The sequence below is a fragment of the Nothoprocta perdicaria genome, unplaced genomic scaffold, assembly GCF_003342845.1.
Source record: "Nothoprocta perdicaria isolate Ctin4 unplaced genomic scaffold, notPer1 scaffold_389, whole genome shotgun sequence".
In the NCBI taxonomy this organism is placed as follows: domain Eukaryota; kingdom Metazoa; phylum Chordata; class Aves; order Tinamiformes; family Tinamidae; genus Nothoprocta; species Nothoprocta perdicaria.
In genome coordinates, this window is record NW_020455631.1 from 181871 (window position 1) to 197606 (window position 15736).

Below are 15736 nucleotides of genomic sequence, written 5' to 3' on the forward strand. Positions count from 1 at the left end.
ATCACAAGCAGGAGCATTGATACCCCACTTGCAGTCCTGCTCTGCTCATCTATGTCTAGGGACACCACAAAATGCCACCACAATGTGTCTAGGGACACCACAAAAATGGAACTAGAAGAGAGAAACGAGATGTCATGGGCTGGAGAGCAAAACCTGTTATAAAGGGGAAGGAGGGCCAGGCAGGCAAAGCCTGGCTAAAAAAATACTCAGGTATTGGGAAGGGAATATATAAACATACTTGCTGCTTGTTTCAGGAAATGATCCCGCCAACACAGACCACATCCCGGAGGTACCAGAATCACAAATTTGCCTACTCTTCTGCTGGTGGGAAAGGCTGGGGCACAGAGGCAGCTTTCCAAGTGTTAGCCCTTGTCCTCCTCTGCACTCACTTCAGGGCCTTAGCTCTGAACTGCTCCAAGCATTTCCTGAGCCCTGGATGGGGTTACGGAGCAGAAAGACCCAGGGACAAAAGAAAAAATGCGGCTTGTTCCTTATTGCACTCTGTGCCCACGAAATATCCTTAGATAAGCATCCAATCAGGCAAGGAGGCAAAGGTTGAACTGCAGCAGTTCGCCTGGAAAAGCCAATATTTTTTTTGCCTCCCTGGAGTGGCGAGCGAACAACAAGACACGGGGAGCAACAGAGAGACAACAGGATCGGCTGCATCAGAAACAAGGCTTTTTCTTCAACCATCTGCCACTCACCATGGCCATTTCTCACTGGTTCTTCACTTCCGTGATCTTTTTGCTGCCTTCCATAACACACGTTTCAGCTCAGCAAGGTAAGTTGTATCCACCAAGGAATCACTCTCACAGCAGCTGATTGCAGCTTTAAAGCTGGTGGGTGGCTTTTCATCTCTGTCCTTCAGGTCTATTTTGTTCCAGGATCTTATCTCCAATAGCACCTAGAAAGGTCTCAGGCATGACCCAAATCTGTTGTGGCATGAACTGCTGGGCAATTCCGTATCTCGCTTGCATGTTTTCTTTCCAGGATGTTCTGTGGATAACCAGAAACCCAGTGTCAATGAAAATAACCTGCCTGGCTACGTAGTGGCCACTATCACTTTGGAACAGGGCTTCACCGTAACGGTGGATCCTTCTTCTCCTGATGCCACTTATTTTACAATCCAGGACTCCCAGCTGCAGCTGACCAAAAGTGTGGACTTTGAGGTAAGCTTTAAGCTGGAAAGTTGTAAGGGTGCAGTGGAGAAAATAGCAGGCTTTGTCCTGCTGTTCATGACACATTTGGGATTCATGACACATTTGTAAAGGATATAGGAAATAACTTGGAAAAAACAGCCTATTGCAGCTAGGTTTAAGTTTGCTGCTGTGAAGATCTGCCCTTCCATGSAGGGAATATCAGGAGGAGGGGGATACACAGCACACATGCTGTCCCTGTCCTCCAATGCCTCTGTAGGGTTTAGAGCAAGGGGAAAGCTTTAAAATAAAATTGTGATGAGTGCAGTGTTCATTGCTGTCCAGGTCTCAGCAAAAATGGTCCCCCTCTCACCTATACAAAGCACAGTCCTGAGAAGTGAGGTGATGACGGCTGGACCCCTGATAGAAGTGTAAAAGTGAGTGTGCACAGCTGGGTTGCTGCTATAGTATTTTGTCTCCATGGAGAGCTCTGTGCACAGTGAAGCATCTCCTTACACTGCCTTACCTCTAATGTAAAGTCCATTTAAGCAAGGAATAGCAGACATGAGCTCCACAGGTGACCCTGCTTGCTACATRGCACACCTGTGTCCCATTCAATTCCAAATGAAATCCCTGTTTGAACTTGCCTAAACTGGGAGGAAASAGTCAGTGGGTTTTTGCCCTGTCTTCTGGGAATCACAAGGAGRGAAGCTGGGGTATCACTCTATGCTGTCTCTGTTGAAAATGAAATCCCAGCACKGCTAAATGTCTGCAAAGGAAAGCGAAAGAAAGGGAGATGCTTGAAAATAAGCTAGAGCCCCTGGTAGTGATTCCCTTTTAGCAATGAGTGGTTCCCTTTTTGCTTCACGAACCAGCAAAAGTGCCTGTGCRTTTAGGCTTATTTCGAAAACAGCCAGGTTTCTGTTTTTGCATGCAGGAGGACACCTTACTGCTAGTCTACTTGCTTTGCACCAATGCTGCYGGGCAGGTGAGTGCTCTTATAAATGTGCTGCCCTGTGAAAAGGTGCTGCAGAGGAGCACACGCCTCTCCTTGCTTCTTCTCAGCCACTGCCCCCTCTTTGCAGACATGTATCTTTGTAGGCATGGCTCCTCTCACAGCTGAACCGAGGGGCTGGGATGGGGAAGAGGTGAGAGTAAACCCACCAAAGGCCCCCACTGCAGTGGACTGACCACGAAGCAGCCCCCGTGCAGCCCTATGCAGCTCTGCTCCTCACGTCCCTCTCTCATTTCCCATCTGCACCTCCGTTCATGTCAGACTCAGCCTCTCGTGGCCCCGGTTTGTGATTTTTCTGCCTTTGCCCTCTCCTCAGAGCAACTCTCTGGAAATTATCGTGACCATCATCAACATGAACGATAACAGCCCGGTTTTCAAGCAGACAAATCTCACCAAAAGCATTCCCGAGGTGGGCATTTCACAGATGTGAGAAGGGTGCCAGGTTGCCCACTGCTGTGGGCCAAGGGAGGAGATGTCAGGGGAAAGTCTTCAGCCCATTTCCCAGAGGGAACTTTGTGTTTCAGGACACRAAAGTGAACACCACAGTTATACCCCGCGAAGATCTAAGCGCTACTGATGCTGACTTGGACACCATTTATTACGAACTTAGGACRGAAGTGCCTGTGAGTATATTTGTGCTCCTTGGGGAAAAAAAAAGCAGGTAGCTCAGGAGCAGGCTTTGTGTTTAAGCCAGACAAGCTTCAGAATGAGGCAGAAGTCACTGTGTGGTTGCCAGCAGCTTGGGGAAGAAGCGTGGCTTTTCCGGAATGGTAGAGCAAAGCCCAAGCATTGGGTCTGGCGACAAAAGAGAGCAGCCAACGTTGCAATTATTGATTTCTTCCGCCGCTCATGCTTTTATGACGCTGTTGTTATACTCTTAGGGATATCGAAAGTCATATGATCTGAGGAAGTCCTGTTGGGACGATCCTTGAGCGGGTTGCCTTTGCACCCAGTGGAGCTTGGGATTGCACTGAGTTGGGTGGGGAAAGAAMGGGTTATCCTCCTGCTTGCCAGCAGTGTCCAGACACAGTAGAGATAACGTCATTTGTCCAAAATGGCACAAAAAGTCTGTGCCAAAGCCAGACCCCCATCACCCCCAGGTCCCAGTTTAGTGCTCAGGTTATCTCGGTTAGATGTTATTGCAGTTATCTCAGTTAGATCTTATGTTAGCTAAATCTTGAGGGATTTGCCTGATAAAGTGGGAAATTCAATGTGCACAGTTAAACTCATGCCAGCCTAGACTGAAAAAGCGGGGCTTTTCTGATGTTTTTTCCCCCATCTCCAGGACACAGGTGGTTACTTTGCCATAAAAGGAGTTAATAACCCTGAAATTTATTTGCAAAAAGCACTGGACTATGAGAAATTCAAATTCACGACATTGCTTTTGTATGCAAGGGTAAGTATCTCAGGAGCCACAAATGCTCTTAGCCTGAGGGTAAGTCCAAGGGACAGATTGCTGGGGTGGCAGGAGAGAGGGTGGATGCTGGGGGGGCAGGTAAGTCCTTCCTCCTCTCTGAATCATTCCATCACTGTGCCCAGTCTTGTGCTTGATCTATTTCTGTTGGCAGAGACAACTCATTGCTTTAGCTAATTTCATGAAAACTGTTCAGCTTTAGGGAGGATTGACTTAGAGACCTGGGCTTTTTGCAGACAGGTTCCATTTCTTGCAATAAAATTTGGGTCAAATGAGTCCTTTTTTTTATGCTCTGGGGAACAGGACAGGCCAGTGAACAGCACCGACACCACACACACTGCTACTGCAACCATCAGCGTATTCATCGAACAAGCCGACACTAAACCCCCCTGGTTCCTACCCTGCACCTTCATTAACCCGGGCAATAACATTTGCATCAGCAGCCCCTACACTGGTCGGGTCAACATCTCCGAACAGTCGGTAAGTGGGAGGGATCAAATAACATCTTGGACTCTCCTCTTTCTGCTGAGCTAGCGCTGATCTCTGATTGTAAAAGCATGAGGATGACTCAGAGCAGCACTATTTGTCCTTGATCCTGCAGCAGAGGGAGGACCTCCTCCTAACGGGGAGGACAGTGCCGGGAAAGAAATGGCAGCATTTGGTGGTCTGGGGTTGTAGTTAATGGCTGGCCTTGTGATTGCAGACTATACCGCTCACCCTGGAGCCTGGGCCCATTTACGCTATTGATCCTGACTACACTTTAAATGAGAAAATAGTGTACAGCATTGTTGGGGGTGAGTAGAAGTGGTCCCCTTTCCCAGCCTGTGTTGCTTCGATATCCCTTGCAGTTGCTGCTGAAAGGAGGTAGTCTCAGCAGCAGTTCATTCAAAGGGTAGGGTATTTGTTAATTAGATCCACAGAAAAGATATGGATTCATTAGAAAAGACAGACTTTACAGGAAGGAAGAAAAGAGAATTATATTCCCAGAGGCTGAGGACCATAAACACTGTTGAAAAGGGACCTTATTCCTTCTTGAGATATATTTCATCTTTAAGCTTTAAACAAGCATTTGCCAGACAGCTGCTTTCATTTAGTTTTGAGGTGAACCAAAAATTCTACGCACCATCAGAATAATTGTCATTCATTGCCATGAATTATATTCTTATTCTCCTGCACAGTGTGACTGTCTGATCCACTCTCTTTTAGCCTTGATTTCAAAAAATCTGAATATAATCAACTGATTGACAGTCATTGACTGGGCCATTTATTTCATTCAAAGAACTTTTTTTCTCTTCCTTTCTCTTCCTTCCTTTCTCTTCCTTCCTTTCTCTTCCTTCCTTTCTCTTCCTTCCTTTCTCTTCCTTCCTTTCTCTTCCTTCAAAACCACAACTATTTGGGGTTTAGTTAATGATAGTTAACAGAGAACCTCTGACTGAGGGTCCTTGTCTAAATGCAGCCTGTAGGATCTCAAAATGAGGAAGGTAATCAAATACTGCATACATATTTCAATGTATATTCGACACAGGAAAGACGGTTCTGTGTGTGAACTCATATCAAGGCATTCCATGCTTAAATAGTCTTTCTGTTTTCTTTAGGGGATACAAATAAAGTGTTCTCAATAGATGCAGATACAGGGAATCTAACTATGAACAAAGCTGCAACTTCCCCAGAGACATTCCTACTGCAGGTCATGGTAAGTCTGATGACACAACATACAAGCCAGCAGAGCTGCTTTTCTAGGAAAGAGCAGTTTTGGTGTGACAGGAGTCAACTACATTAGCAATTAAGACTAACTTGGTTGTACCCTTTCTTTTGGAAGGATCCTGTATTTGGCTGGTGTCTTACACTGATTCACATGCAGAGCTCCTGCAGGTGTCAGGAGGTATTTTCACTTACATGTGGGCTACATCATTAAATYGGGTTAACCCAAAAAGGACTCCCTGTTGGGTTGAAAGTATTAAGGAGCACATCTGAAAGGCTTTCTGTAAGCACCGCTGGAGCTTGTCTTTCAGTTCAAGAGCAAATAGGGAGTTGAAAAGCATTCCTCACACATATACACTCCACAGCATTTGGACTCAACTCTAACTGAACATTGAACTCTGACCGACCTGACCAAAACCCCCAATGAGGATGATTGTTGTAGGGAAGAACCACATAGGTTGCAATGGGCTTCGGGTGAAGCCTATCCTTTAATGTCCCATCCCTAACAGGAAAAAGAGTAGTATCCCTYTCATCATTTTCTTTCTCTCCAGGCCTCCCAAGTCAACAACATACAGAAATACTCTGTAGTCTCTGTAGAGATTAAGGTCATCAATAAAAGTGACCACGCGCCGTACTTCAAGAGCAGTRTCTACAGAGGGACGGTGTCTGTTGGGCTGGCTCCAGGGAGCTTGGTGCTAGATGCTGATGTTCCTTCCAAACCCCTGATGATTGCAGCCGCTGATGATGATTTCACTGATGTAAGGAACCGAAAATGTCTTGAATCCTTCCCCCCCAACTCCAAGGWGAAAGCAGACTGGGGAAACATGAGGAATGCGAGGTGCGGGGACAGGGGAGGCAGATAGATGCTTTCCTCTTGTATACCTTCTTATATTCCCCGTGGGCAATATACGGGTTAAGGACAAGGTGTAGCTTGGAGACAGTGCTGGACTCAGCTGGGAAGAGGAAAGCAGAAGAAATTCACTGATTTGCCCTATGGCTTTTTTCTTTCACTCTTTGTTACACTCCAGCCCTGAGCACAAGGATTATTCTCCACATACCCCTCACTTTGGCACTGTATTAAAGGCAGACTGAAGAAATTTGCCTAATCCCTTGCATAGATGCCTTTTGCTGGGGCAAACATTGAAGACCCAAGGCAAGCTGGATAAGGCTTGGGATTTCTTTGCAGGCAGCACTTTTAGGATACATTTTGAACACTGAGCAACAAGGGGAACACATCTGAGTTCARCCTTTCCTGCCTCCCCCATTCAGATTTATTTATTGCATTATGCACTTCTATATRTACTCCAGACCTATTCACACAGGCCCAGCCAATGGGCTACTACAAGGAGCCCAGTGTGGTTTACTGGTTYACTCGCTTGGCTTTTCAGAAAGTCAACCCGAACATCGAATATCTCATTAAAAACAGCACGGATTTCCTCGCAACCAAAGGTGGGCTCATCCTTACAAACGTGATGCTGGAGTCACCAGGGACTGTGACCATGGAGGTAGGAGAACCTTCCTCAGAACCTCATCAGGGCGGTGGGAGGAAGTTGGAGTTTGTGCTGGAAAACATCAAGGGTGGAGTCACATTAGCTCAGGGACACAATGAAGAGACAGGCTTCGCTCCAGTCATTTGCATCATAAATGCATAGGGTTGGAGGGAGATGAAGCGATAGTAAAATTATCCTCTATGACAAGGGCTATTGTTTGGTGTTAAGTGTAAAATTGTTTGTCTTCTCCTCTTGTGGAAAATATCTTTGGAGATAAGCCAAAAGGCATCTGGGGAGATTTTAGGAACCTCTCTTCCCAAATTGAATCTGAAAAAAATCCAGAAAATATAAATCTAATTTACACACCCAAATTTCCACTGAAAAAAGGAAACCTATTGGATTTTTTTTTGGCACTCACACTGTCTAAGAGACATGGCATATTTCACAGGGCAGAGCAGGGGCAGCTCAGGATATTTTGGGGAAGGTTCAAGGGGACAGGGGCCTGCCCTATTTGAGAAGGCAGAAATTCAGGACTGACTATCTCAAAGGGACTCATGCCATATTAAGCTGAGGGTGCCTTGTCCTTGGTGTTATGTTCCTGGGAATAGGTGTATTGGGCAACTTGGAACTGGAGATCTAGGGAGTCCCTAAGCTGTCTCATTCCCATGTTCATACAGGCTCTGGGAAAAGACATGGTGAGCCTGCAGGAGGCAAGCACTGTGATCATGGTGGAGATCCTCCCTGCCACAGGTAGGCTGAGCACCTTTGCCCTCTCTTCCCTACATGGAAGGGGCGTCTTTCCCCTTTCTGCAGGAAAGCTGGCGGTGACAGGTCACCCATGGCAGTCTGTGAGCAGCCCCAGGCCTACAGGAAATCCCCAGGATGCCTAGAACAGACTGACCACTCAAAGGACATCCTTATGATATCCTCTTTTCAGTGGTGGCCACTGATTGAACTAGAGGAAACGGCCACAAACTGAAGCACCAAAAGTTCTACAGGAACTTAAGGAAAAAATTCTTGACAGTGAGGGTTACAGAGCACTGGCACAGGCTGCCCAGGGAGGTTGTGGAGTCTCCTTCCCTGGAGATCTTCCAAACCCACTTGGATGCAGCCCTGTGCCATGCGCTCTGGGGGACCCTGCATGTGCAGGGGAGTTGGACTAGATGATCTCTAAAGGTCCCTTCCAACCTTAAGGATTCTATGATTCTATGATATGATCCTCACATGCCCCAAACAGCCTCCCTAGACTTTAAATAAGGCCATGCATTGTAGCATCCTTGCTTTTTAACCCAAATCTAAGCCTGGGATTACTTAAAGTTGTGTTTTGTGCACCAAAAGATAGAGCATGTTATCATGCCAAGGAGGACTACTCTAATAGCTGGAGGGGTGATGTGGTATTTCGTGCTAAGGAGTGTGCATGCAATGTGCTGGAGGGCGCTTTATTGAGCATCTTAATATCTAGAGAGTTGTTGGGTGCTTTTTTTTATTTATTTTTTAATTTTTTTAAATAATCGCCTCCTGTGAAGTAGGATGTGTCCATTGGCTCCTGGGATCTGGGTACCAGAGCCAGCCCAACCCAACCACCACATGAGCCTGTCCCCAAGTTGAGGCCTCATGTAGTGCGGAGGGCTGTGACTCCCTAATGAGACACGATTAAGAAGGGAAAATGCAGATGCTCCAATCCCTCACCGATATATTAATGATAAGCCAAGGGAGCAGTCAAATGCGGAGGGAATACTCAAAGTCCAGCGTTATAGCTAGGTCAGTGGGAGGATGAAACTTTGCTTCATTTATCATTAAACTTTACCAAGAGGAATTCCCAGCATGAAACGAAGCTGAAATGCTTAAAGAATGCCACTCACAGCAGCAAGGGAAGCTGATTAATCCTGAGGAAGTTACAGCCTCTCAGTTATAGTGCTGATGTGTGTACAGATATTTTGTATATACTGCTTAAAAAAAAAAAAAAAAAAAAAAGTCAGGAGAGGGTTTTTCTAGTGCTCTGGATGTTGTAGCCCATCAGTCACTCCTGTTGGAGCTGCTCTACCTGATCCTGCTGGAATAAATACAACTCCTGGGGAACTCTGCTTCTGACTGGGAAGCAAAGGCACTTTCTCTGAAAGAGCCTGGCAGCCTAAGGGAGCAGGAATCAGTCTTGAGAAAGAAATTACAAAAATCCTGCAAAAATAACCAGACAAACCCTTCTGATGGGCACGCTCAAGCCACCGCCCTTTTCGTTTGCATTCTGCAGCTGTTTGGCCCTAAGGATCACTGCTATTACCTTTATCAGCATAACATAGATTTATTACCACACCCTCTTCCATTAGGAAGCCAGACCTGCCTTGGCTCTTCACACGGACACCCATGCCAGTTCCTCCCCTCTCAAGGAGCCCTCCGCTTTTCCAGTTTCTTTCCCTGTTTGAATCCCACCAGCAGTCTCAAAGGCGAAGCTTAAGGAAGCTTTGTATTTGCACAGGCATACGTGCAGTCATGCACTTGTTCCTGTCATACTYTGCTACAATTATTTGCCCTTTGGAAACGGGTTGGTGCTTCCTCTACCAATGAAGAATTTTGTTAAAATGCTACCTGGCGGCTTTAGACTTGATAACACACATCTACTTTTCTTGCAGCTGAACCTTCCTCTGATAAGAAATACACTGCACAGGATATGGGTGCCTTAGGTGGCACCTTGGCAGCACTGCTATTAATAGCCTTGGTCTTCCTTGGGTTGATGATATACAAGCAGTACAGAAAACCAGTCAAATACCTGGTAAGAAAAAAAAAAGTGCTTTTCCCATGGCTATCTCTCTTTAAGACTTTCTTAGAGGTAAGAAGTGGGGCCTGAGGAGGGTTAGCGCATGGATGGGCTCTCCAAACGCTATGCACATTTGTGCAAAGGTGACAAATCACACCTGAGCCGGGCTGGCAAAGGCAACATCAACATAATGGTGTTTGCCACTGTTTTCTCCTGTCCTCTGGTGCTGGAGCCATGCAAGAGATGACATGGTAAGGAGGACCTTACCTCACTTAGCCTCGACGGAGCACAAAATTTAAGGCATACGAGACAGGTAGCAGAGGTACTTTAGAACCAGGTGTCTATGCTATAAACCACTGTTCAACCCCTCTCTACAGACAATGGAGAGAAAGGACACTTCATATCCTATTTTAAAGCCCGGATTTGGACAACTAGGTTTTGTACCTATAAGGGCCTTTATCTCATCTAACTTGATGAATGTATGATGTACTTGTGTCCCATCTCCATGTGAGGAAGAGCTTCTTTCCTGTGAGGGTGACAGAGCCCTGGAAGAGGCTGCCCAGGGAGGTTGTGGAGTCTCCTTCTCTGGAGGTCTCCAAAACTCACCTGGATGCCACCCTGTGCCACATGCTCTAGATGCCCCTGCTTGAACAGATGGTCTCTAGAGGCCCCTTCCAACCTCAACCATTCTGTGATTCTGTGTGTCCACCTGAGCTATTTGGCCTTGGCTTGCTGGTGTCCATGGTGCTCCAGTTATTTATCTGACCAGATATTTGCCTCTTTGTTAGGATAGGACTCTACAGGGCCTAGACTCCACTGGCAAAGGTTCTTAAAATGAATTGGTAGGAATTAATGAACGTTGTTGGTGCTCTGCCCTAATGGAAAACATGTCTGTGCCTGTGGGAAAAAACTTCTTATGGGGGTCCCTTGTCTCCCAGGGACTGGCTTCCTTCCAGTGCCCATCTGCACCTCAAGCAGTTAGTGCTGACCTCTCTGGTGGAAAGCACCATTCTGTTCTTTTCACTATAATCATAAAGTGTCTCTCCCCATGCAGTTCTCCAAAACCTTCTCGGGTGGTCACCAGAACCAAGCTTACAAGGAAGACGAATATCCAGATGTGACTGCCAAACAACATGAGACAGCAGAAAATGGCAGTGTCCGGTCAACGACGTCTGTGCTAGAGCAGCCATCACTTCCCTCAACTTCTTCCAAGGCAAGAGAAATCAATGACCTCCCAATGGCTTCTATGGCTTCCACCATCATCTTTGACAAGGAGGAGAAGGAGAAGGAGGAGGAAGAGGAAGTGGAAGTGGAAGAGAGCGACCATGAGAAAGAAGTGAAGTCTATCCTCAAAACAGAGAGGCGCCAGGAGGACAATGGCTATAAAGCTGTGTGGTTTAAGACTGATGTAGATCCAGATGCTGGAGATGGAGTTAAAGTGATTGAGGACAATATAGAAGCTGATGATGAGGACAGTGATGAAGACCTGGAGGAAAATGAGGAGGAAAAAGACTTTAATGAGAATGGTCACACTGGAAGGCCGGGGGTGTCCTTTGCTCTGGAGAGCCAACCCCACCAAGATGTGGAAGTGAAAGTCAGCATGCCTGACAAGGATATATCAACAGAAGATGACAGCCACATTTTATAATGGAAATAAGTCCACAGACCCAGAAAAAGCACGGGGTAATCTCAGCCCCTTTGCGAAGGTGGAGCCTACTCAGGAGAAAAACTGGTCTGCAAGAGGCTCTTGGTGCCTGCCCTGCCTTCTGAGTACAGAGATTAAAGCCAGAAGATATTACAGCTAATTCAAACTTCTAGTGATACCTTGAAATCTCCCTTAGGACTGCTGGGGTTGGGGGGACGCACCTCTCGTCTCTTTACCCTCCTGCCTATTGCCATGTGGGACTCCTTTCAATTGTGTTTCCTAAACTGGCTGCAGGTGCAGTGGGACGTAGCTAAGCTCCTAGTTGCAGTTTGTTCACGGCAAGCCAGTATCCATCTCTTCTTGGTGGATGAATTAGCCAGCATTGACCATTCAGCTGTTCCCTTTAGGGCATTGCTGCAGGCAGCACAAGTCACCCCAACCCTACCATTGCTTGTAGGACTGAACCTGGGAGCTCCTTCAGAGCTGGGCTCTGCTCTCAGCAGTGCTTTTCTCATTGCCACTGAAGATGGAGGCCAGCATTCCCTCCAGGTGCTGGGTGTCATTACCATTTCTTTGCCCTCGATGTGGGCACCAACACCTTTGCATTTGCACCTTGCTCCACTCGTGACGAGTTGCACCTAGAGGTGAATGGAGGTGGGAAGCCGAGGTGGCTCACTAACAGCAGGCAGGTTCTGCTGCACTTGCCTTGCCCTGGAATTGAGTTAGGAGGAAGCCTCCTGGCCTTTGGATTGACTTTGGAGGATGACAGCACCGTGGCTTGTCTGACCCTTCCTCCCCAATCCTGCAGCAATCCTGTCTTCAGTTTTATGGTCCCCTCCATGAAGCCCCAAGGCAGCAATGTGGGCACACATGGAGAATGAAGCAGTGATGCTCTAGTCCACAATTACATCTCTTGCCAACCCATTTCTCACCATGGGCAACCAAAAGCTGGACTGACTTTCATTTGGCCAAGAATAGGGCTATGTCCACYTGCATTCGATGATCTATCAGCACAGAATTTGTGCTGATTCTGTTTTTCCCATTTTGGGGCTACCTACAGTGCTGACAAGAGCTGCTGAATGCCCAGTTTTCAATAAGAACATCCAGAAGTGCCCAAGACAAGGACGCATCAGAAGGAGCCTATCTCAGTGGTCTTTATCTCATCTGCTCAGCCTAACACCGCAGCACAGGCCTGCAGCAAGCTGAGTCTCCTGCTACAGAAGCAACAGTGATAAACAAAACTGCCCTGGGTCCAGAAGCCAAGCCCCACATTGCTTGAGGCCGCTCCTGATAAACCCTTGAGAAAGTGAAACCAAAATAAGGTTAGTAGAGGCCACACATAGATCAAATCACAGGGCAACCACTTCCAAAGACGCCTTAGATTCTCCCAGCCTCTATTTTATTTCTGTAGATCTCTCCTTCCTGCTGTCCCTAGAACCGAGCTCTGCTGTCCTGGCTCTGGGKAGAGCTGTGTGGACTTCAGAAGCTGCACTTTTGCTGGCGGTAGAGCCTGAGATCACAGAATCACAGAATCACAGAATGGTTGAGGTTGGAAGGGACCTCTAGAGATCATCTATTCCAACCCCCCTGCTATAGCAGGGACACCCAGATCACGGGGCAAAGGATGGCATCCAGGCGGGTTTTGAAGACCTCCAGAGAAGAYTCCCCAGCCTCCCTGGGCAGCCTGTTTCAGTGCTCTGTCACCCTCACAGTAAAGAAGTTCTTCCTCATRTGGAGATGGTTAAGATGTGGCACGCTGCCCTCACCACTGCAATAAAGCTATTTTCCCAGTAACTACAGGCGCAATTTGTCTGATAGTAGAGGGTGGGGAGTGAGCCCTGTGTTTGCTGTGTAAGCACYGTTCCTCTGGTAGCTCAGGATGATCCCTAGCAGATGTTTGCCACAGGACTGTGCAAACACCCCACTAAGGGCTGGACCCTACGTCTTCAGCCATCACTGGAGGTCCCAAGTCTGCTCTCCAGGCTGGTGCTACCCGAAGGTGGATCATCAGTGGTCAAACTGGAGGGCTTCTTTCCAGACTCCCTCTAGACCTTTCCTCCAGTTCTTGTGCCCCAAGAAGGGGCAGTGGTGACAGCACTATGTGCTAGGCCCTGCTCTAAGGAATCATTCTGGCCAGGATTGTGCCCCACRTCCACACTGGACGGAGCTTAGAACTTGGACCTTGCGTGGAACAAAGGTTAACCTCTGTTGAAGCAAACGAGAAAACCAAGCTGAGAAGCAGATGTTACCCTCATGCAACAGCAAGCCCTCCCCATCAGGGAGCAAACGGAACAGATAGATCACGGTGTTTTTCTAGCTCATAAGAGTGTGGAGAGAGCCTGGAAATGACAGAGGAGCAAAGGACATRTAAAAGCAACCTGATGCTCGCCAGCCTCTTTGACCCCGTTTTTCCCCAACACAGACCAGTATTTATCATAACCCATTTATTTTCATCCTCAGCTCTGCTAAGTGGGTTGCAGCTCGCAGTTTTCACCTCTGTTTGTTATTAAGGAGCCTAAGGAGAACTTTTTAAGGTCAAACAACTTGATAGGCGCATTGGGGAGCTGGACTGCTGACTGCCAGCTCCCTCCTGCCTTTACTGAACCAGGAAAAACCCTTCTGGGAGAGAGGCTGACACAGACGGATGTGTTTACAGAGAGCAAGGGGCACGAGGCAGGCACAGAGCGGGCCTGGCGCGCCTGGATGTGCGCGGGCAGGTCTGGTCTCTATAGCAGCACAGTGAATTTTGCCCTGTCAGCCATCACCGAGCATGATATGACCACAGTAGCAAAGGGACTCACACACCCAACTCCCTTGGAGCCACCTCCATGGAGAGCTGGAGCAGAAAGCACCTTGCTGGAAGCAGGGCAAACCTAGGCACASAAAGACCAAGCAGGGGAATGTGCTCCTTGACCCACCCAGGTCCTTACTTTCCAGCACCCCTTCCCCATCTTCCCCCAATCTCTGTATTTCCCAAGGGATCCTTGGCTGGGGTCCGTGCAAGGGAATTTCTTAGGGGAGCCCACAGGGTTGCTGCAGGTACGTGCTGCGCTGTGCTGTCATCAGAGGAGTTTGGGGCAGAAAAAGCAATCATGGGGACATCCTTGAATATACATTAGTAAAAGGGGTCCCTCCAGTAGCAGGGCTTTTAAATTCAGTGTTCCCAGATCCCCATATGTCCCCCAAACCCCCAAGTCTTCCCAGGTGCCCTTGCTGGCACCTGGACATATGAGCTCCTGTTGGCAGCCTCTACAGTCCCATCTGCTCAATGTTCCCCTCTCAAACTCTTACATTCCAGAGAAAAATAAAGCCAGAACCAAGCGCCTATAAAGAGAAGTGTTTTTGTTTGTTTGTTTGTTTTTGGTGGGAGATGAGTGGATAAGCATCTTTAAAATCACTTTCTTATGCTCCAAAGGCTCTCGAAAACATTTGAAAGTTCAGCTCTGCTCATCCACAGTGGAGCTCTGCTTTTTATTTTTGATGCCAGCTTAGAATGATACTCGTTTCATATCAGCTATGCTGATCTATACGAGGCCAAATCTAGTCATGGACTTTGCATCTGAAGATGGTTGCCCCTCTCTATATCCATAGAAGGGGCTGAAAGGGCGGAAATGCTGGCAGAAATGATTTACACAGCTGCCAAGGCATCTGGTGCTCACCTCATTTCTGAGTGTTGAGCACCCTCTTCTGGAACAACACACACCAAAGAGGTGGCCATTTCCTTGCCATGGGATAAGAAGCAATTTCCCTCCTTGCCTGCCAGGGCAAACTAAACATTAATCAAAATCAGCAGGCACAGGTAGGGGATATGAAAAATCGAGAGGGAAAATCCTTGGGTTAGTTGTGAAAATGGAGTCCATAGAAATGAGCTGGGGAGAGCAGTGACCAAGCCTTAATATTTAGATAGAAATTGTGTTTTGGAAAACGCAATCCTATCTTTTGCTTCTAACAGAGGGTACAGGTCAGAAGCTGATGTCTTTTATAGGCAGCAAAAGCAATGGCTGAAGCAGAGTGAAAAGAAGAGCAGAGATCTGTTGTCGTCTATTTTTGAAGCCTTTTCCTTTATTTTTCATTTCTCTTGGAAGTGGAAATGTAGATTTGCCTAAACTGACTGTTCTCTTCATGTATGTGAGACATAAAGTTTGGCTCTTTCTAAAGCCTCCCCTCCAGTGTCTCTTTCTCTTGATTTGTGGCTCAACATATTGGGATGCTCATTGTATGAAATTTCAGCAGAGAAATGTAGGTGCAAGGACTGGAATTCAGATATATGCACTAACATTTCCACAGGACAGCTGAAGCATTTCAGTCTAAACGTGTTTTATCCCAACACATCTTATCATCTTCCCGCGTGCTCTGTTTTCGAATGTTACATTTTCCTCTTCAAACTACTTGGATAATGTAGTCAAGCTTGGGGAACAGTTATGATAGCTAAGTTAGGCTAGTGTTGTTATACATGTCATACATAACATGACAGAATGTTGTGTCAAAATATATACTTTTAGGGGCAACAGAAGAGCTCGAGAGATCATGTTATGTGTTGTATTCTGCATGTTTCCTCACAGGCTCCTCACAGGAGGAGCCAY

General features: G+C 47.1%; 1 protein-coding gene across 1 annotated transcript; it reads left to right on the forward strand.

Annotated features, from left to right (window-relative positions):
* The first annotated feature begins 705 nt into the window (after nt 1–705).
* On the forward strand, nt 706–11156 carry CDHR5 (cadherin related family member 5). The gene is made up of 14 exons (XM_026044864.1): nt 706–781; nt 991–1169; nt 2074–2124; nt 2468–2560; nt 2676–2774; nt 3437–3547; nt 3869–4045; nt 4269–4359; nt 5161–5258; nt 5818–6024; nt 6655–6771; nt 7434–7506; nt 9384–9538; nt 10563–11156. Exons 1-14 carry the CDS (start codon nt 706–708, stop codon nt 11154–11156), a joined length of 2121 nt encoding a protein of 706 aa, XP_025900649.1.
* Nucleotides 11157–15736: the final 4580 nt, after the last annotated feature.